Source organism: Pleurodeles waltl, chromosome 3_1 (assembly GCF_031143425.1).
Source record: "Pleurodeles waltl isolate 20211129_DDA chromosome 3_1, aPleWal1.hap1.20221129, whole genome shotgun sequence".
Lineage (NCBI taxonomy): Eukaryota > Metazoa > Chordata > Amphibia > Caudata > Salamandridae > Pleurodeles > Pleurodeles waltl.
Genome location: NC_090440.1, coordinates 291,439,984 through 291,463,275, shown reverse-complemented (window position 1 = coordinate 291,463,275; position 23,292 = coordinate 291,439,984). Strand labels below are relative to the sequence as shown.

Genomic DNA, 23,292 nt, shown 5'->3' with positions numbered 1-23,292 from the left:
CAAAATAGAAATGTTGAAGTAGGCTGGAAAGTATAATTTAACAAGAAAAAGGATAATATTGAATAAATTGTAGAAGAGCACGGAGTAGTGCTAATGAAGAATATTTAAGGGTATTCAAATAGGTACCGGTTAGAAAATTGAGTTAAGGTACCACTAGCTTAGGAATGGTCATCACAGAAATCCTTCCTTAGTATATATAAAAATGGGGGAAGCGATTTAGAGAGATTTCATAAATAGTCAAAAGTACAGTCTGCAAAAGAGGTGAGCATGCATTGTTTACATTTGTTATTTAGGATAAAGGTCTAAATAGAGGAAGAAAATAAGACAAGTTTTTAGATTTATACCAACTGACCAAAAATAACAGATAGGTTTAGAGACCATAGAGTCTGTGGAGCGGTTACTAGTCCTCAGAGTGCATGTGATAGATTGCAGCCCCTTACCTAGCTCTTGTGAGGGGATCTATATTAGAAAGTGGATAGTTACCATCATCTCTGTTTGATGGAATCTGGATGCCTCCTCAAATTAAAGTGGCATGCTGAAAATTGAACTGTAGTTACAATCTAAAATGAATTGTGATTTGCCATGCACATGAAAAGGAAGTCTCACCTGAAGCTGGTCAGAAGAAAAAGAGCTAATCAAATCACTTGGATGTAATATGTAAGGGGGTGACTAGGTGGCATTAACCAGTAGAAAACAGTTACATTGCAGGTTCAGAATATGAACTGATAGGCAGTCGTGGTTGTTTCTATAAGGTTTTGTCTGTGTCTCCTCAATTGGCTGGTATGTCTGTTCAGTGGCCCACAATTACTATTAATTAGCAAATTAAGCATGCATTATGATATAGGAGATCACACGAGTCCTTATTGGACCCAGTCAATACTGAGTCAGAGTGACCCAATCTAACCAGGCCCTTGGTGGCCAGATCGGAGTAAGGATGAAGTAACAGCTGACTCCAGTAAGAGTGGTTGTATTGCAAGGATAGATTAATCTTAGCGATGACAGGGTGACATGAAGGATAATGAAAAATATATAGAGTAGATGGCATGGGAAATTGGTGGAAACAAGAAATATACTTATCTGGCAATGCTGACATTAATATGTCTCCATTTTTAAGTAGTTTTATAAACCCATGAATAGGAGTACAATTGCTGTAAAAACTGACAAAATTTTAAATAACCCACCTATTGGTAGAAGATGAAAAACCAACTATGTCTGCATGCACAAGATGGCACTTGTGAGGCTCCCGTTGGGCACCTAGGAACCCACAACATCCTTCAACAATCCTGCAAGAAATGCACCGTAGCCGCACGCCCAGGAGACTCCATGCCTTCCACAGTGTCCCTGACTGCAGAAGTGATCTCAGGGCGTGGACGAAGGCCGCTGCACTCTTCATGCGAGACAGGGGACAGTAAGACTGCACAGGCCCTGAAAGGGCACAATTGGTCCGGGCGTGCTGAAACCCCACTCCTGCCCGACTCTTCCTGCGGACCACTAGCGGACTCCCCTGTCTTCCTCAGGTTACCACACCATTCAGCGCTGTGGGGGTTGGGGCTTTGCAGCATCAACCTGTGCAGCTTTGGAAGCAAACGCGGCCCCATGAGGAGTGGGCCCCGGATCTTGTACACCGCCTGCTGACCGAGCCCACGGCATCAGCGGTGAACTGGTTCTGGTCGCCAATCCTACCTACGCAATGAAAAAGGAGCATGCCTGCACTGGAGTGGAGTGGCGGGAAGTCTGGGCCTGCTGCAGTGAGGACGATCAGCTCTTGCTTCGTGGCCCGCCCTGGGGTGCCTGCGCGATGGGATGACTAAACTTGCCCTGCCTGGGTAACTCACCTGCACCACCATAAGTGGATGGCTCCTGGGATTGCTGCCTACAGGAGTGGAGAGGAGGCCTTGCCTCTAAGGACATTCCTTACAGAGTGATTCCTGTACCTGGTTGGGGTGATGGGATCATGTATTGCAATTGTTCCACTTGCAAGACTAAACATGCAGCCCTTACAACAGTGCCTTGCACAACAATGGTCACAGGCACACAGTCATCTTCAAGATCTAGTGTTGATAGACCGCCAAACATACATGTCCCTTCAGTGGTGGAATTCCACAAACCTAAACAAAGGGCGGCCATTTCAAGACCCTGTGCCTCAGACCATAATTACAACAGATGCATCAATGATCGGCTGGGGAGCTCACCTCAACAATCACAACATCCAAGGACAATGGGATGCCCAACACAAACAGCTACACACAAATCACCTAAAGTTGTTAGCTGTTTCCCTAGCACTCAAAGCTTTTCAGCCTCTTCTCATTCAGAAGAATGTCCTGATCAGAACAGACAACATGACCACCATGTATTACCTCAACAAGCAAGGAGGGACACATTCGTCCCAACTCTCCCTCCTAGCTCAAAACATTTGGCAATGGACAAGCAAGGAGGGACACATTCATCCCAACTCTCCCTACTATCTCAAAAATTTAGAAATGGGCAATACACAAGCAAATTCACCTGGTAGCACAATACATCCCAGGGATACACAAACAACTTGCAGATGTTCTCAGCAGAAATCATAAACAAACACAAGTGGGAGATTTACCCCCAAGTACTTCAAAAATACTTTCAACAATGGGGAACACCAAACATAGATCTGTTAGCCACGAGCGAAAACGCAAAATGCCAAAACTTCGCATCCAGACACCCACATGCCCTATCCAAGGGCAATGCTCTATGGATCAATTGCTTAGGGATATTTGCTTACGTTTTTCCCCCTCTCCCACTCATTCCATTTGTAGTCAACAACTTGCGTCAAAACACACTCCATATTATACTCATAGCACCAACCTGGGCCCGTCAACCGTGGTACACAACATTATTTGACCTATCCGTAATACCACACTCCAAACTCCCAAACAGACCAGACCTGTTGACACAAAACAAAGGGCAGATCAGACACCCAAATCCCAACACACTCAATCTAGCGATTTGCCTCCTGAAATCATAGAGTTTGCGTATTTACAACTACCATCAGAATGTATGGAAGTGATTAAACAAGCAAGAAAACCCACTACTAGACAGTGCTATGCTAACAAATGGAAAATATTTGTATATTATTGTCAATCTAAACAGATTGCCCCTCTTACAGCATCAATACAAGATAGTGTGGGCTATTTACTTCATTTACAAAAATCTAATTTAGCATTTTCTTCTATAAAAATACATCTTACTGCAATTTCAGCATATTTACAAAATATACAGCACAGCTCTTTATTTAGAGTTCCTGTTATTAAAGCCTTCATGGAAGGCTTCAAATGCATCATTCCACCCAGAACACCTCCAGTTCCTTCTTGGAATTTAAACATAGTGCTTACGCAACTTATGGGTCCACCATTTGAACCTATGCACTCATGTCAAATGCAATTCTTAACATGGAAGGTTGCCTTCCTAGTCGCAATTACATCATTGCGAAGAGTCAGTGAAATTCAAGCTTTCACTATTGAAGAACCGTTCATACAAGTACATAAGCATAAAGTCGTACTACAAACTAACCCCAAATTGTTTCAAAAAGTAGTATCACCTTTTCATATCAATCAAACAATGGAACTGCAAGTCTTCTTCCCACAGCCAGATTCTGTGGCAGAAAGAGCTCTACATACATTAGATATTAAAAAAGCACTAATGTACTATATAGATAGAACAAAACCATTCAGGGAAACTAAACAGCTGTTTGTAGCCTTTCAAAAGCATCATACTGGTAACCCCATTTCAAAACAAGGATCAGCAAGATGGATAGTAAGATGCATCCAAACATGCTACGTTAAAGCCAAAAGACAATTCTTAGTTACTCCTAAAGCACATTCCACAAGGAAGAAAGGTGCTACAATGGCTTTTTTTTAGGAAACATACCAATGGCTGAAATATGTAAAGCAGCTACTTGGTCAACACCACATACATTTACTAAACACTATTGTGTAGATGTTTCAGCAACACAGCAAGACACAGTAGGTCAAGCTGTACTCAGAGCATTATTTCAAACAACTTCAACTCCTACAGGCTAACCACAGTTTTTATGGGAGGACTAACTGTTTTGTAGTCTATGCACAGCATGTTTATCTGAAGCTACACATGCCATTGAACGGAAAATGTCACTTACCCAGTGTACATCTGTTTGTGGCATGTTCCGCTGCAGATTCACATGCTTCTCCCACTACCCCGGCAGCCTGTAATCGTTTAAGTTAACAACATTTGTACATATGTAGATATATATATATTATATTAAACATTCCATTAGCATGGACATCTCTTTTCTTTATACTCTATCACTCCTACCTTACCCTCTGCGGGAAAACAATCTAACATGGAGTCGATGCCCATGCGCAATGGAGCCGAAGAGGAGGAGACACTCGATCCTGTGACTCGAAAACACTTCTTCGAAGAAAAACAACTTGTAACACTCCGAGCCCAACACTAGATGGCAGAAGTATATGCGCAGCATGTGAATCTGCAGCAGGACATGCCACAAACAGATGTACACTGCGTAAGTGACATTTTACATATATATATATGTATTTAAATAATGTTATCACTGAACTCTATACACTTATGTCTGGTACTTATACTACTATATGAAATGATGTTATCAATTATTGCATGTAATATTTTGATGTTTCTTTTTTCCTTTCTCTTCCCTTTTTTTTAACTGAAAAATTAACAAAATCTGTTTAAAAAAAAAAAAAATGCACCCCAGGTATTAGTAAACACATCAAACAATTGACAACCTGGTGGTATGGTACAGTTTCAAATATGCGGGCACAGAAAGGCCAGGATTAGAAGGATACGCAGGGCAGTACATACGCCTCTCCTTTCGTTCTCCTATTTTGACACAGACTCTGCATCTCTAACAAGGAAAGTCTTTTTTTTGTGTCTTGGAGGACTATATTAAGGAAACTGGCAATCTTTCAGACTAGCCACATCCTCAACTACTCTGATTCTAGGAACACTTTATTGCTCTACTTCAACCTGGCTGCCTATTACAGATGACTGAAACTATTCAAAAGTAATCTTGAAATCTGAAGACCTTTCTTCGAAAACAACATAAGCCAACATTTTGTATCAGATATTTGACTTTCAAGCAACATTGAAAAGTTCCAAACTTTGATCTACTTATCTATTCCTCCCATGTGCTTGTTGTAGTCTCTAATGCACTCTGGTTTGTGCACCTCTGCTACCTGACCCCAAACAGTCAAGAGTGAAGTACTGTCATTGTGAATAGTTGTGAGCATTTAGACATCCCTTCTGTCTGACAATTTCAATGCAAGTAGTTCATTGTTACACCAGGCACTGCTCTGTCCTCTTAAAGGTTTCTTACACACAAGCTCCTTAAGATAACCTTGATGGTAAGACTGCCACAATGCCAACTCTGAACAGATGTTTAAATAATTGCGCACCGGTCTAGAAATTGTCCATTTATAAATGGTGACATTTGTGAAAAAAAGATCTGGCCAGTCGTCACACAATTTTTTTCACTGACTCCAAAAATGGAAGGACAGTCAGGGGGGTCATTTGAAGAATCCCTACTAGTGTACTCCCTGAAATTGTACACATATCCACCACATACAGCTTAATAACATAACATGCTCCCTTGCTGGGTATGTATTGTCTGAAAACCAGACGGCACTTGAATAATACTAGAGACTCGTCCATGGATATATCTTGAACTGAAACATAGATCTCTGAGAAACAATGAACTAAATGGTCAGGATAGGCCGAATCTGGAAGGGAAGGTCAGGTCACAATCTTGGTGATCTTATGGCAATGCTATAGCATTATTCACAAAATGCATCATCCGCTGCAGACACAAAAACCGATCTCAACTCATGTTTGCTGGAAAAATAGCAGTTACCATCAGGGAAGAGCAGACAAATATAAAGACAGTTTCTTTAACAATCCCATCAAAAGTTAAACCACAGATCTGCTTCACCTCATAGATGTTTAGGGTTCTACTGCATAGTTCTAGTGTGGGTCTTAAAGATAGCACTGTTCTCCCTTAAAAACTGTTCTGAATACCAATTGGTCGGCTCAACCATATCATCCCAAAACACATCATTAATAAAGAGCTGGAATAAGTTGATAAGCAAAAAGTTATCTGTATTAACTCTACAACACACAACACCACTAAAGGCAGGCAGACAGACTGCACCAAGTTAAGGACATCAATGTCTTCCTCTAAATGAGGCACTTCATCAGTGTTAATAGTGGACCAGATGATTCCTCTTGGAGAGAAAATTCAGTGCCAGAATCTTGCGCATAGTCCTCTGCCTCAGATGCAGTCAGTCCCAGAGCCAAGTTCAGAGGCAGAATTATAAAGCAAACTAACTACCTGCTGGGCAGTCTGCCTGCAAGTAGACATACTGTTTACGAATAAAAGTGTCACAAAAAACAAGCAACCATAAACAGCACTGTGTCAAATTAGAACTCCACAAACTGTGGCTGGATCAAATAGTAAATACAACTATTGAAATATTACAATCCGCAAAAAATCTGTCAATACAAACCATACAATGACCTTTCTACTTCAAAAAGATACCTAGATACCTCTTACTTGCCACGTACAGCTAGAATGAGGATCAACTGCACCTACTTTGCACAGGCACAGCAACCACCAAAGATATCCCACTAGAAAGGAAAAGCAAAAACATTGCACACAAGACAACACATTACAGATCTTGCACAAATCCAAATGTAAATTTGAAACACAATGAAACATAACCTAAGTATGCTACAATTATTACAACAGTTAAAAAAAAAAAAACATTCCAGCAGGGCAATGATACTCATTTGAAGTAAACACTTCAATAACCGTTTAGTTACCAAACACATCCAGCTACACAAACAGCAGATCTACCAGTGCCGAAACCGCAACCACGATCAGCCTAAAAATCAGGCAGCCTGCACTCTAGACGGTTGAGTGGGCAACAAAGCATGTGTGCATCAATATGTGGACTGACCCTCACTCAAGCGGCTGCTTCCCCACGAACACCAACAAAAAATCTCTGGTGGCACAGTGGAGTGTATTCCTTCTGCATGACACATTCCTGCTGGTGATACACTCAAAAAAGACACTGGGGTAAAGGAAAAACTTTTTCTTTTTCCGTCGGTGGCTCCATACCCTCTTGATCCTCCCTGCAGCAGAAGACGTACCAGCCATTTGCTTCCTTTGGGCTCCTGGTGACCCTTGACAACATGTGCGCACCAGCCTCATCATATTGCTGGGGAAGGGAGCACTGGTGCAGGTCCATAGCACCCAAGGATTAAAGCTGCTCAGCCAGGGTGTAGCCAGGTGGTTATGTCATGATGAAGCTCATAGGTCCTCACACTACAAATTACTTTAGACCTGCTCAGGAATATAACTTTTTATGTAATCAAGTTGCTCTTCCATTGATGTTAGTCATCTTAGATATATTGTATACCACCATTTATGAACACTCACTTTACACTGAACGCTGCATCATCTACACCACAATGTTTAATATTCACATTCTTTGTCCACTTTGTTTTTTGTATATACAGGCCCCTTCATTTTTTATGTACAGAAAGCTATATTGAAGTTGATGCTTTTTTTAGTCAGGAGGGTAGTTATCTAAAAAAAAAAGGTAATTAGTGTGTAATATATTAATAATATGGAATTTCAAATCTGCAGAGCAGTAATTAATGAGTGAAAGTGTGTTTTACTATGGTGAATCCAAATAATGTGTTATTTGGCGACATTTATTTTCCTCATTATGACATACATGTATCTATGCTTGGCAGTGAAAATATATCTGGCCCAATACAACTATTCTTTAAAGCATTTTTACTAATAAACACACATTTATAACGCCAGTGCCAAGGTCAATTTGTAATTTATTGCCACAGTACAGCAGAAGTGACATAAAACAGTTAAATTATACTACCTCACAGACTGCATGTAACAATTACTTTACACATGGAAAAAACTCTTAATATTTAAAATTTCTCTTGAGTGTAATTTTAGCTTGTTGCACACATTTAATCCCTGGCATCCTGGTTTTGGTTAAATACATGTAATAAGAGATGCACATGAAGAAATAGGCCATGGTATAACCCTTATAAGCAGATGTGCATGGTATAATATGCTATTTCCATTGTTGAAGAAGGAGATAGGCATCATGACTCCATTAAAACGTTGCCTGTTGTAAGACGTGGCCTCTGCACCCACCTCACTCACCAATGGTAACCTGTAGCATATTACACTTCGAACATCTACAAGCATAATATTTATTTAAGGTGTACAAACAATCCTTTTTAACTATAACCAGAATGCAAGGGGTTATGTCTGTGCAGTGCGATAAATTCACAGTAAATAGGCCTCATGAGCATGGCCACAGTTATCTTCTGTGAAGTGATTCTAGAATGGAATCTGTGAGGCATTAAACAGACAGTTACACTCTGCTGTGATAATAACACCGCATGTGTAGCGTTCCCCCAGCCTGGGTACCCTCTAGGTACTCCAGCCAGGTACTCCACAAACAGAGGTGTGTATTACATGTTTTTTTTCCTCAATGGGTAATTACAAACTCCGCATTCTAAACTTGCATTCACTGCCCCATGTTCTAACACTTGCATCATCATGCTACAGAGTCTTTCAGGATTCAAAAAAGGTTCCGTCATTCATAATCCCAAGACGCACTTCTCCCCATCTGTTAAATATAAAATTACGATTTTGTTTTATAAAGTATGCATATTATAATTCTTCAGTGAGTCTTATTTATGCTCTTATAACTCGTCCGATGATGTCTTTGGAAACTGGGAATCAATAATCAGACTGTCCATGATCTACCTTGGTGATGTAAGAGTAATGACAGTCTGGGATTTTCCATAGGTTTTCTCTGATCCAGTCTCTGACATTAACGACCGCCGAGCATTGAGCCAGCTGTTTGAAGTGCAAGGAATCTTGTATGAGAGATTTTCCTGGACGTTGGGCTAGCATGTGCCCTTTGCAGGTGACAACTTGAAATGGCTCAGCATGAAAAGGAGCGTCAGAGTTTTGCCATTGTGGTTGACAAACAAGCACTTGATCTCCTGGCTTGAAAACAATGTTCTTTGTATGTTGCCTTTTGTCAGCAAAGGCCTTCATTTTCTGCTTACGGCTGAAGTTTGTTGGCTGTATCTTAGCATCAGTTTTGGATCTGATGTTGGTCCATTGAGGCAAATTGGTCGTTATGGCTCTCCCAAACATCAGTGTTGCAGGGCTTTCACCTGTGGTCGTGTGAGGAGTTGAATAGTAAGCCAGTAGAATAGAATTCAAGACAGTCTTGAGGTTGAGATTTTATTGTGCAGCATGCTGAACAGCTTTCTTTAACTTACTTATGAAATGTTCAACTAGGCCGTTAGCCTGTGGTCAGAGAGGTGTGCTTTTTAGATGCTTCACATTAAGCAGATAGAGAAAGTCTCTGAATTCTCTGCTATTAAAAGGTGGGCCATTGTCAGTTTTCAAAATCATAGGAATCCCCATGTCACGAAAATGCCATCTAATGTCTTAATAACTCGGTGATCAACAAGAGATCTTCATCTAATGGGACGCAAGAGTATTGTCCACAATCACCATCAGATGATGTCCATTGTCAATTTGACCAAAAAAGTCAACAACATTTCTTTCCCAGGCATACTTGGGCATCTTCGACTTGTTTAAGGGGTGTGGAGTAGTTTTCGAAGACAGGCAGTTTTACAGATTACTGGTTTCTCATTCTTTTTCAATTCATTCATCGAGATGAGGAAATCCGTCTTGATCGCGGAGAGCTCATTTATTGGCAACAATTCCATTATGTCCCTCATAAGCCGCTTCAATCACTTGCTGTCGCAAACTCTCTGGAATAACAATTCTTGAACCCCCCCGGATAATTCCTTCTTGTGTCACTGACTGTTCATCTTTGAAATTTTTGTATTTCTGAAACTGAGTATCACTGGTAGGAGGTCGAGTATGTAGATTCAATGACTGATGGGTGAAAATGTCTTTCAGTTTTAACATGTCACTATTTTGGCTCATGGCAGTGACAATTTGTTCTAACAAAATGGCAGCTTGTGTGTTCGATTTTACTGTAAGACTAGGCTTCAGCAGTCTTAGATAAGATACCTGGACATTGTATGGGTGCTCTTGAGAAGTAGTCAGCAGGGTTTTGAGCTTTCCTTGGATGATGTACAATTGTATAGCCATACTCTTGGAATTGTAGACCCCAAACCCACCTTTCAATTTATGGAGACTTCTTGGCTTTTGAATTGCCAAAGATAGTTAGAAGTGATTGATGATCCATCACAAGTGTGAAAGGTTTTCTGTACAAGAATACATACAAATGTTCACCAACCACACCACTGATAGACTTTCTTTTTCTGGTTGGGACTAAGCACGTTCAGTCTTGGACAGACTTTTACTTACTTAGGCCACAGTATGCCTTCTAGCATTTGGCTGTCTTCTGTGTTGTGCAAGAATAGTGCCTAATCCAACTGGGCTGGTGACAATAACAACTTCAATATGTAATTTCGGATCAAACTATGCCATTTCAGTATCATTTTCCATAGCTTCTGTAATGCTCTTAAAACTCAGCTTGCATTCATGTGACCAGTGAAATGGAACATGAAAACATTGTGGGTGAATGGCAGTTGACAACGCTTTTACTTTAACTGGATCGGGTGTCATGCCCCTATAAGAAAAGCTATGGGCAAAGAATTTTAGCTTTGTCATATTGAATTCACATTTTCCAGCATTTAGTGTTAAACCAGCATCAAGTAAACAACACTTGCTGTAGAGCCTTTTCATGTTCCTTTTGTGTAGCTCTGAAAACCAATATGTCGTCACTATAGTTGAAAGTATTTACAACAGGTTGTATGATACGTCTAATGACATCTTGAAAAATCTCTGCATCTGAAGACACAGCAAAACTTAGGGCCGGGTTTAGAGTTTGGCAGCGGGTTTACTCTGTCACAAAAGTGAGTTTTATCCCATCCGCTGTATTACGATTTCCATAGGATATAATGGAATCATAATACGGCGAACGGGATAGCCGTCACGTTCGTGATGAAGTAGCACTATTGGCCAAACTCTTAAATCAGGTCCATAGTCTTTTCGTATTGAAACAGACCAATATGTGTAGAAAAAGTTGTAATGAAAGTGAAATTCTCCTTGAGTTCCAACTGATAATATCCTTTTTTTAAATCAAGGCGAGAGGAGACTTTCACATTATTCTATTGTATTATCATATCAGCAATGTGCAGACCTGGATGTCATTCTCTTTCATTTGCCTTGTTCTCTTGACACATGTCCACACAGATGCCTATAGCTCTCTCACTTTTTTGGCACTATTACTATGGGGAAAACCCATGGTGTCGGAACAGTAGAAAGCTCAATAATGTCATGCTTAAATAGTGATTAGAGTTCCTTTTCAACAGCTTCTTGTAAATTAAATGCAATTCTTCTGTGTCTTTGAGCAACAGATTGAACAACTTCATTGATATGAAATTGTACTTTCATAGTCTTTTTTTCTTAGGTTTCCTAATCCATGAAATAATGAAGAGATCTGACTCACTATTTCATGATGAGCATTGATATTGTAATTCACCAGTCCGATGTCAGCAGCTGCGCTGAAATGGAGTAGACGGGCACTTGATGCTGTATCTTTCAGTACATGAACGGGTGCTTGCACTTTTGTTTTCTTGTGTTTCATAGGCCTTTACCTTTACTTTTCAGAGGCATTAATGCAGCCCATGTGTACACTTTTGTTTTCAATGGTGTAAGTTGCAGTAATGGAGACAGTTCATTGTACTTCTCCTCAGGTATAATATTTATTGATACACCGCTGTCGATAATAAAAGGTATCGCACAACTAATTATTTTCATTTTAATCTTTGGACATGTTTGAATGATTTGGTTGCTTTCTTATGTTGACTGTTATTTGACTGGTATTTCTCTTCACATATGGCCAGTCCAACATGTGCGCATTTCTCTGAGGTAAACATTGACAATGTGCAATCATCTTCTTTACTTCCACTTGATACTGACAAACTTTTCATTGATGATTTAGATGACGATCAACTTAGTTTGGTATTGATTTGTCTCAAGTGGTGTTGTCACTTGGCCTTGTGGGCGCACATCGACCGTCACTTCTGGAAAATTCGGTCTGCCATTTTGCCTTCTCGACGTGACTTGCTTACTTTTTCCTTTGCCTTGCAAACCATCACAGCGTGGCCTTTGCATTTCTGTCCGATGGCGGTACATTTGTTTTCATGTGGAAACGACAATCCACATCTGAAACACAACTTCTTTTTCCATGGAGGCATCACCTTGTGTCCTTCAGCTTTGTGTTTGTGCTTGCTTTTCATGTTCATGACTGACTCACTTTGGGCGCCTCCGGCCTCTATGTCAGCAGCTTGTCGATGAGCAAGCTCTTTGGCTCTAGCAGCCATGAGAACTCGCTTCAGACTAGGAATTTCTCTTAGCATTCGTCGTCTGAATGAATCTGACAGGCATCAGTCAATAACTCTGAGAAGTATAGCTTCTTTGTCATTAATTCATTGAATCTGCAGTGTTTTATGAGTGTATCCAGTCTCTCAACAAGTACATTTACTGTTTCACCAACTCTGTCATACCTGACTAAAAATATACCTTTCGTAATCTGCATTCAGCACTGGATTGAACTGGAAGTTCAAGGCTTCCTTCATTTGACAGCACATAACTTCATCAGCTCACTGCATTTTTTGACTCTCTTACACCATCACCAGCAAGAGTTTTGAGGTACTTGATAATCATCTGTTTCTTGTAGCGCATCAATGAAATCATCAATGTTTCTATCTAAGCAGTCCATCTATCGCCAAAATATTTTGCTTTTTGGCAGCATCGAAAGGTGGTGGTGGTGTCAAGAAGACTGCAGCATTGTAACTGTTCACAGGACTGGCTAATACTACAACTGGAGCTCTCTCCAGCTTGCCTGTTGGATGTGGTGAATTGGTTCATGCATACCATTTTTGAGGGCTTGTGACATGCTAGCTTCTGGATTGTCTTTGACAGCCTCTGGAACAGTAGCCTCTTTCTTGGTCTCCATTGGAGCCCTTCACTTCTTGGAGGGTTCTTGAGTTTTGCTAAGCCGCCACCCAGCAGCTTTGGTGGTGGGCCAGTTCAAGTATTGGATAGCTTCATAAGCACAACCTCTGTGCTTCTTTTTGGGTCTCCTTGCCCGTCACTGAGGTCATAGAGCTCTCCTTGTCAAGTCTTAGGTAGGTGTAACTACAGTATGCTTCGTTATCAATCGTTCTGTCAGCTAGTGCTCTTTTAACACTTTTAATTTGCTCTTTTATTAGCTCTTTTAATTTGATTGCAGCATTAATGCCTATTCTACTGTTGATAACTGCTGCACTTTTGAAATGTGGTTGTATCCGCCTTCAGCAGTAGAACTCTGTTAACTGTACAGCTCTTTATTGCGTAGTAGCACAGTACTTGTATGGCCTTGATCATTATTTCTTGAACACTGATGTGTAGACTTCTCAGTAAAGCTTTCTTTATCTTCAAATGCTCTATATAGGCTGGAGTTGCGCTTTGACTCCACACCTGCCAACTGTTGATTCAGCACTTTGACGTTTGGACCACTGTAAACTCTCCGGGAGAGAACTGTAGATCTTCGAGTTACTTATCCACTATCTCATCGCCAATTGTAAGGTCCTCCCCAACCTAGGTACCCACTAATGAAGAATGCCACACACTGAGTTATGTATTATTCTTCAGCATGTAACCACGAACTCGACATTCTAAACTTACATTCAGTGCCCCACATTCTAACACATATGTCATCATATTACATAGTCTTTCAGGATACAAAAAGGCTCCATCATTAATTCTCGCAAGACATGACACCATGCTATAGTAATAAATATGTGAATTTGTAATTGTTATTAACTGTCCTGAATAACATGTTATTGATGTATATTTATTTTTACCCACCTCCACATGCTATATATATATATATAAATAAATATGGCTTACTAGTGAAAATAAATGTGGCACAATCTCATATTATTTAGAACGTATAACCAGAATTTTTTTATTTTGGTGAAATATGGACAATATGTCACATGGCATCATCTCTGTGAGATGTGGATTTTATACCATAATATTTTTTAAATAAAAGCACTCAAAAATGTATATCATATTTTCAGATGATAGAGTGTAATATGCTATTTATTACCATTGTTGATTATAGGGAGGAGACATCGCATGTTCTGGAATCATTAAGAAATTAATAATGTGCTCTAAATAAATTAATATTGGAAAGAGTTTGATACTCTTACCTTGGTAGGTAATACTACGTTTTATTTCTACAGTTCTTTTGCCAGCTCTGCTCCTGGTTCACCTGGTATTGCTCCACGAGAACTCTGACGAACACAATGGAAACTGTTCTTACCATATTTGCTCTATTTTATTATCCGATTGAGGGTTCAAAATCCAGAAACAGGTAAGAATAGCTTGCACTAATCCTCATTGTTGCTATATGAAGTAATAGACGTGAGCCTAAATTAGTCAAGCTCTAGACCAATTTAAGTGAGGCATAGGGAGGTTATGGACTGATAGCAATACTAGAAATGTGCCTATATGTAATTAAATAATGCTGATCATGTTTTCTCCTTACTTGCAGTTCTAAATATTTAAGCCTAGTGGCTCTTGCATTTGTCATTCGACCGACTGCTGTCATTATTTGGATCCCTTTACTCATCAGCCATTTTTGGAAAGAACAGAAGAAAGTGGACCTTGTTGTACACCATTATTTACCTGTGGGGTAAGATGGAATTTAGAATCATCTACCTTAACTACGCAGCACTATACAGCGGGACTGGAAAGAAAAAGCAATTTTGGCAAATGTGCACCTTACTCTTGGATCATATTGTAATTGCATTTGTATAGTGCTTACTACCCTTGATAAAGCACTAAAGCGCTTTGTTCCTGAGTAGCTGCCACTCTGGAACCCAAGGTTAGCAGCTTGTCCAGTGGTTATTCATTATTGTTGATTTTTAGGATTCGTCTTGTGCTCTCAAGGAAGCCATTCCATGCATTTACTTCAGTTTCTTTATGGTAAAATAAAATAGAAGGCGTTATGGGGGATATGCAAGTTCATGCAAGATGTTGGTGGGATGAACAGATAAGTGCAGGAGATTAAGTATGGTTAGTTTGCAGGCACATGGTTTCATAGAAGGTGAGGTTGTGATCTATGAATGAGGTGTGGGCAATTTGCAGAGGTACAAAAATAGAGAATATGGCAGAGAGTCATATAACTTAGAGCAAGCTACACTCAAAGAGGAGATATGCAGAGGATAAAGGTATGGAGAGGGACATTTGATAGAAATAACAGAGAGGGAAACAACCAATAATTTGAAGTGGGATTAGGTGACTCATAAAAGCTTCATTGGAGTACAGGCACCTAATCACTTGGGCATTGGATCCTGATTACCTGACTGTTAGGATTAGAACTCCCATTTGATCTAGGTCACCTGAATGATTGAGACCCACTGGATCTAGGTCATCTGAATTCTAGAGTTAGAGCTCACATTGGATCCGGGTACCTTGACTGATAGGGGAACATTCGTATCTAGGTCACCTGTTAGGTCTCTCATTGAATCTAGGTCACTTAGCTGTTAGAGCTTCCACTGGACTAGGTCACCCAACAACTAGAGCTTTCCCTCCTATTTAACCAAATGTCCTAAGAGTTATGGTTAAAGGGTGAGGTTGAGATTGCTGCCTGTATGGGCAAGGAAATGGTCTAGGAATAGAAATTCTACCTCTACACATGCCAAACACAAGGTAAGCAGACATGTGCCAAAACAGGGGATAACCGTTATTGGGTCATAGTGGATTAGCATGTCTGGGTACACAACCCTGCATACAACCACAGGGTGAGGACTGATTTTACTGTACTCTATAAGATAACAGTCAAATTCCACCCTACTTCCTACCTCTAACCACAAGATGGAGAGCTTTAATCTTTCGAGTGGTCCTTCAGGTCTATATTCTGTGATACCATATACCAGTTTCCTACCTTATCCCCTCATCTTTAACACAGCGGGCATGTAATGTGGGTAAGAACTTGGGGATCCTTGATGGCAACTGGAGAGCATGGGTATAGGCTATACCAGCCCATCTAACCAACCACTCAACACTAACCAGACAGGTCTACGAATGTCATTGAAATCTGCACTGCATTGCTGTTCAAAGGATAATTCTAACATAGTCCATCCTGCAGGTCCCAAATAGTTCCATACACTGAGCACAAACATCCAATTATGGCAAAATTGATCTCATAATGGCAGTCATGAGTACTGCAATGCAGTCTATGATTGGAGAGCTCTGATTCCCGTTCACTGCTTCTCCACCCCTGCTGCATCGCTTAGATCCATAAGATCACAGGATGAATGACCCTCCTGTAAGAACCATTAGCTAGTGTGGAGGCATGGCCGAGGGGGCCAAGATGGCGGTCAAGCTTTAGGTGAACTCCCGCTGCCCAATATGTATCCTGCCCCATCCTGCCTACCAGCGGGCTCCTATCCTCCCAGGCAGGCCCCTGCCCTTTCGTGTGTAGGGCGTGTCCCCCATTTGGATCCTCCTGCAGGTGCCCAGCGACCCCTGGAAGACTTTTCCCGAGGACACATGGACTCGGCCAGAACAAACAGCAGCGGCAGCAGCTTAGGCAGCAGACCGGGGCCAGCACGTGGGACTGATTTGCCCTGGATGACCTGTGATTCTATTGTAACTAGGGGGAGGTGAAGGAGGGGGAGACGGGGGAGGGGGAACTGTATGATCAGAGCCCCCCCCCCCCCTGGTTTCTGGAGGTGGTGGCGGAGCTCCAGTGCTGCCCCAGCACGGGAATCCTGGTGGAGGGTGCCACCAGCAATGCGCGAGTGGATCGGTGGACTTGTGTGAGGCCTTGGCCCCATTGATTGAAAGTGGCGGCATGCCTTCTCTGGGCCCAGGACACTGAGCGGTGACATGAGAGCAGATCGGCTGGCACAGCGAGAGCTGGACCACACTGGTTGAGAGCGGCGGCCTGCAATGTGCACTGCTGTGAGGTGTGGCGGGTGGGACTGTGCGGCGTGGGGAGCTGTGACGCTGGGGTCTAGGTGGGCCGGCATTGTTGCTTGCCTTGCCCACCTGGACCCCCTTTCCCTCCAGAGACCGGTATTTTGCTGGAGTATGTACCGCGGTGGCCCAGATTCTTCCCACTTGCTGCCCGAACTTATATCTGAAGGTCTGCAGGGCCCCGGGGAGCTGCTGAGCATCGGAGGAGACTGTGGGCTGCGGGGCCAATTGTTAATAATGGCAGTGTTGCTGTAGACTGCACTTTTCTGAGCGCCAAACGGTGCGAGGAACCCTCGTGGAGGCAATTGAGCGCCTTGTAACGGAGAGCAGAGGAGTCCCCCGTCGCCTCATGTACCATTTGCACACTGTGGGCATGCATTTCAGAGCCCTCAAGACCGTTTGGCTGGATTTATTATAGGCGGCGAACATTGGGAGACTACACAGCAGCCCTGACTCTAGTGTACTTCCTAGGTGTTTCCTGGACTTCCCTGTTGTAAGACTGCACCTGCTTTCCCACCAGTGGTGCCTTGGGGGCCATCCTTCTGTGAATCCAGACTCAACTACCATTATGTGTGGAAGTGCTCGGGGGAGTTCAGCGGGCTGTGGGAGGCACCGCTATCCCAGCTGCTTATGTTTGAAACCTGCTCCTGCTCTTTTCTGTATCAGTTGTCACCTGCCCCCCCCCCCACCTCCCCCCTGGGGTAGAGCCAGGCTGTTGGCTGCCAACTGCTCTTGCTGCCTTGCGGCAAGCAGGTCAGACCCAGAGGACCACCAAGCCTGGCCCATCTGTGTGCCCCCGTAGCCTCTGCACCACTCCCCACGTTATCACAGTGCTCTGCTGCGGGTCCTGGGACTCACTGGAGTGGGCTGCTCTTGCAGAGAGCAAATTGGCCTGCTCCCTGGCACTCTGCCTCTCTCCCTCCTTTACTACCCTGCATCTGGAGATGGGATGCTGAGCCCCACTGCCCCTCCACCCCTCCAGCCCCACCAATTGCACAGACCAAAATGGGCCAATTGAATGTTGTGACATCTGCTGCTCTGTTCCAGCCACCCACAGAGCTACAGGCTTTCCTTAAAGCGATCCAGGACTCTAGGTAGACCGTGGAGGCTTACGTAGACGGTGTCCAAATTGACCTCTCCCTCTTGCCTACCGAAACGTGAATCTCAACAAATGAAGACGATGTGGTAACTTTTAAGCATCAAGTATCAAAGCTGATGTCCACAATGACTGCCTTAGATGGGGGGGCAGAGGACCCTGAAAACCGCTTCAGACACAACAGCCTACACTTTATTGGGCTCATGGAAGGAACAGAGGGCTCTGGAATAAGCAACATCCTGGTAGACTGGTTTGGATCTTGGATACCAGCAGACAAGCTGTCATGCTGCTTAGTTTTGGAGAGAGTGCAACATGCCTTAACCAAAAAACCTCCGCCTGGGACGCTTCCCAGCCCTGTCATAGTAATTGTATTTATATAGTGCTTACTACCCCTGATGAGGTGTTGAAACGCTTTTTGGCGAGTAGCATTCTAGTCCAGAACCCAAAAGAGATTAGTGATCGATTTGTATAGAATAACGTGAGTACAGTATTAGTATTCGTATAGGGAGGTATGGGTTAATTTGAGCGGAGGACATGCGAGTCTGTTAGTTCGATTGAAAAGAATAATGGAGGGATATTTAAGGGAAGAATCCAGAAGTGTTAATTGGGAAATCATAGTAGTAAGATGAGGTTGGGATGTGTAAAGGAGAGATGGAGGAGGGAAGAGTCTGTAGTAAGGTGGTGGTTTGCTGAAAATCACGTTTTTTTTATTAAGTGTCGATGCTGGAATTGGAAACCAGATTTCCACATCCTGAGTTGATCAATTCTGTGAGGCACAAATCAAGGAGTACTAGAGTACCATGGAGTGAGCACCCTGTAAGAGAGACCCAGCGGTGAGTACTTAAGTACTCCTCTATAGCCATTCCCTGCTCATAGCTGCTATTCGTAGAGTAGCTGCACCTATCTTACTCTGCGAGTTTAAGCTTCAAAGCAATGGCGAAGCCAGTCTTTGTGTCAATAGCAGGCAGGAAGTGGTCCGGCAGGATGAGCCTCGGGGAGCTTATCTGATGTCAGCATCTATTATCATTCCAGTTCCCTGCACTGAGCACAGAATGCCAGCAACCAAAAGCAGAGGGCACCCCGCCGCCTCCTGGTACAGAACCAAAAAGTCCTAGAATTCGAGAGAATAGTAGTTTGTAGCCAGAAACCTTTTTGCGCACCAATTTACTTGGATTTTCTCTGAAAAAAAACATCTTTTGATATTGCCTCAAAGAAGTATAATATTTTTAACAATGTTAATGGACTCTGCCTCCCTCCAATGTCAGGCAGCTCAGTCGTGGGCTGGTTTTCTGGGGATGGGGCACAGGGGGCTGCAAGGGCCTGTACAAGCTGTGGGGGCCAGAACTTGAAGGGTCAGTAAGGCTGGATTGGGGTTTCCTCACATGGGAAGTGTTATTTTGGAGGTCGTGTTCAGGCTAGGAATGGATTCTCTCACCTGGTGAAAGCCTCTGCTCTCCTGCAGCTGAGGCCGTGTTCCACTTTCACGACCCTGCTTCCTGCAGCTGCCAGACCTCTGTCTGCTCTGGACCTGCCCTGCCTGCAGCCCTCCTCCTTCCTCCGTCCTGCCAAACACAGTTTTCCCTTTAAAGAATGCTGATCAAATAACTTTTCCAGCCTCCTGAATTTTTGGGGCCGCAAAACAATTCTGCATGAGGCTCTGAACCATCAGGACATCCATCACCTTAACGCCAATATCCTGAGCGGTCCAGCAGAAGCGGCGCTTTTTTGAAGACGTTAAACAGAAGCCCCGGCACTCAACATCCGTTACGTTTCTTTTCCCGGGCCGTCTTAAGGTCATTTTTAATTCGACCTTTTTTTTTTTTTTTATATATATATATATATTTTTTTTAAGACTCCCGAGTTGGCCTTGGGCGATGGAGTGGTGGCCGCTGCGGCTCGAGGGAGCAGCATACCAGAAAAACTCATAACGGGAGGGGGGAGCCACCTATCCACCCACCACTTCCCACCCGAGGGCCTAAGAGGAAACGTTCTCGATCTAAGAAGGCCGGTCTGGGCCGGAGCAGACGACAGGCTTTGGCGAGCCTACCTCCAGTTGAGGAGAAGCCATTTGAAGCTGAACTAGACCTGATACCCCGCAGCTGTTTGTATCCTGTGATAGTGCACCGGATCTCCTGACTTGATCCTCTCCTCACTGCTCTGAATGGGCGGTGACCACCTTCTATCGAGGGGCCCTTGCATGAACTTGTTGATTGGGGGTGGCGGTTGTGCAGACTTCTTTACTATTGGAAGAGAAGAGAAATATTCATACTTATTCATACTGGGACTGTTGTTTTACTGTTTTTAATTTTTTTTTTTTACTTTCAGACATTATTTGCGCAAGGTTCTCACTGTGTTTACCTTAATTCCTGGGCAAGGCTCTAGGGTACTATTTACTGACCGGCCCCTTACATTGTGGGACCCTACTCCACCACACCCTTAATCTAACAGCCCTCCCCAATGGTTAAAAATATTTCCTGGAACATAAACTGTCTCCTGGACAGCATTAAAAAGTCTGCAGTATTGTGCTGTACCAAAAGATACAAAGCAAATGTGATCCTCTTTCAGGAGACACATGTCCTGGTCTCTCAGTGCCCTTTCCTAGGTCGATTTGGGTATGATTGGATTTACCAGGCAGGTTTCACTAGGGGCTCAAGGGGAGCTGTGATACTGCTTCACAAAACCCTTCCAATGACAATCACTAAGGTACATGAAGACTCTCAGGGAAGATTTGTGGCGATCGAGGGACAAATGACAGCAAAACACTATGGCCCTCATTACGACCCTGGCTGACGGCGTTATTTTGGAGAAAGGTACTGCCAACAGGCTGGCGGTACCTTTCCCCAAAATATGACATTGGCAGTTTGGCACAAGCCAAGCTGCCAATGTACCACTCCGTCCGCCAGGGCAGTAACAGCCACCGGGCTGGAGACTTCGGTTTCCAACCAGGGGGCCGTCACAATCCCACCCTCGGGATTATGACCCCCGCCTACCGCCATGGTTTTCATGGCAATCTTACCGCGACGAAAACTATGGCGGTAGGCACTGATAGGGGTCTTCCCCTTCCCCTCCCCAGAGTCCTCGCTCACCCTCCTGACCCCCGACATACACACTCATACACACACGCATACCTTCATTCACCCACGAATGCATATATTCATACACACACACACAGCAATACACACCAACATACATAAAAGCACACACGCATTCCCACGACGCAACATACACGTACACTCACACCCATTCCTGCACACATGCATTCCACACACCTCACACCCGCATGCACACATACAAAAACAGTCACACACAGCCACACATACACACACACAACACACTCCTCCCCTCTCCCCTGTTGGAGAACTCGACTTACCTGCTTGCAGGGGGTCCTGCGGCAGGAGGCGGGACGCGGCTCTGCTGCCAGCAGCAGCGTCCGCCAGTGGAACACCGCCAGGCCGTATCATGTGTAATGATATGGTCTGCAGCATTCTACTGGCGTCACACTGCTGCTGGCAGCTGCGCCACCTTACCGCCATCCACCGCCATGACCGTAGCCGGAATTCTGCCAGCCTTGTGGCGGAATTATGGCTACGGTCATAATATTGCGGATGGTAGGTAGCCACGAAGACGGTCTTTTGGAGGCCGTCGCCGTGGCGGTAGGCGGGATTTACCGCCAATGTTATAATGAGGGCCTATACCTCTATCTCCTGCTACATTCCCCAACGGCTCCTGCAACCTACTTTATGGGGAGTCCGGTCCCTAATACTTTAATGTGGTCCCAGGCCCTACGTCAGACACGTCTGACACACCACGCCCTGTAGAAAGTTGCGCTTTTCACACTTAGTCTCCTGGACTGATTCCATGGGCCCCTGTGATGCTTGGTGCATATGGAACCCATAACTGCAGTCTTGCACCCACCAGTCTGCTGCTTACCACACCGAGTCTAGAATTGACCTCCTCTGGGTACCCGTTAGTGACCTTCTGTCTCTACAATCAGTTTTAATCCTACTGCAAGGTATATCTGATTGCGCGCCCCTTCTTCTCGAGCAGGGGCCCTTTGCCCGATGTGGAGGTTTAGCGTATGGCACTTATTAGATTCGGAATGTGCAGCATTTGTGGAGGAGGAAATAAAAACCTTCTTTCTGACCAATGCAAACTTGGTGTCCTCTGCTGCAAAATTGTGGGTGGCAAGTAAGCCTACCCTACAGGGCCTGCTCAAGGGTTGTGTGCGCTGGAAGGAGTTAGCGCACCAGGCACAAATAGCAGACTTGGAGACCCAGATCATTGCCTTGGAAAGCTCGGTGGGTGGTCCTGACTCAAATGAGGTGAGTCGCCGGTTGATGGTGGCACAGTCCAGACTACAGTAGGTCTCACTGGAGGAGGCGAAGCAGTGCCGGAAGGCGTCAACCCAACAAGTTTATGAATCGGGAGACACATCAGGCAAGCTTTTATATTGACTGGCAACCTGTGACATCTTCAATAGAATTGTACCAGCCATTAGAGATTCCTCAGGTACTCTCTATGAGAAACCCTCTGCGATTGCTCAAACGTTTGCGACATTCTATCAAACTCTTTGAGGTGACTCCACCACCCCAATGTGAGGCCGAGAGTCCCCTCCTTAAAGACATACCTCTACCCTCAATTCCACCTGGCCCGTGAATTGGATCTGCCCTTAACAGCCGATGAAGTGAACCAAACAATATCTGGTTTCCAATCAGACAAGACCTTGGGCCTGACGGCTTTCCCTTCAAATACTTTCAAATCTATTGTGCTTTATTGGTGCTGTACTTGCTGGCCCTCTATGGGGAGGTGCTGTCCCCAGGCTCCTTCCCCCCAGACCTAGATAAAGGGACAGTCGTCGACATTCCCATAGCGGGATTGCCCACAGACCAATGTTCATCCTACCGACCAATTTCTTTAATTAACGTTGACATCAACTTCTTTGCTGAAGTCTTGGCAACTAGTTTGAGTCAGATCTCCTACATCCCGACCGAAGTAACTTTATGCCAGCTAGAAGCACTCAACACTGCATCCGTAGGGTACAAGTGGCACTCTCTGTCTCATCCACTGAATCATGACC

At 43.7% G+C, this 23,292-nt stretch overlaps 1 protein-coding gene across 1 annotated transcript in view; it reads left to right on the top strand.

Annotated features, from left to right (window-relative positions):
• The window catches only part of PIGB (phosphatidylinositol glycan anchor biosynthesis class B), a 188,844-nt gene that overhangs the window by 79,802 nt on the left and 85,750 nt on the right, over positions 1 to 23,292 (top strand). Inside the window, exons 5-6 of the mRNA XM_069222435.1 lie at positions 14,377 to 14,507; positions 14,688 to 14,828. Of these exons, the coding sequence (XP_069078536.1) occupies positions 14,377 to 14,507; positions 14,688 to 14,828 (272 nt within the window). The remainder of the gene's footprint in view (positions 1 to 14,376; positions 14,508 to 14,687; positions 14,829 to 23,292) is intronic.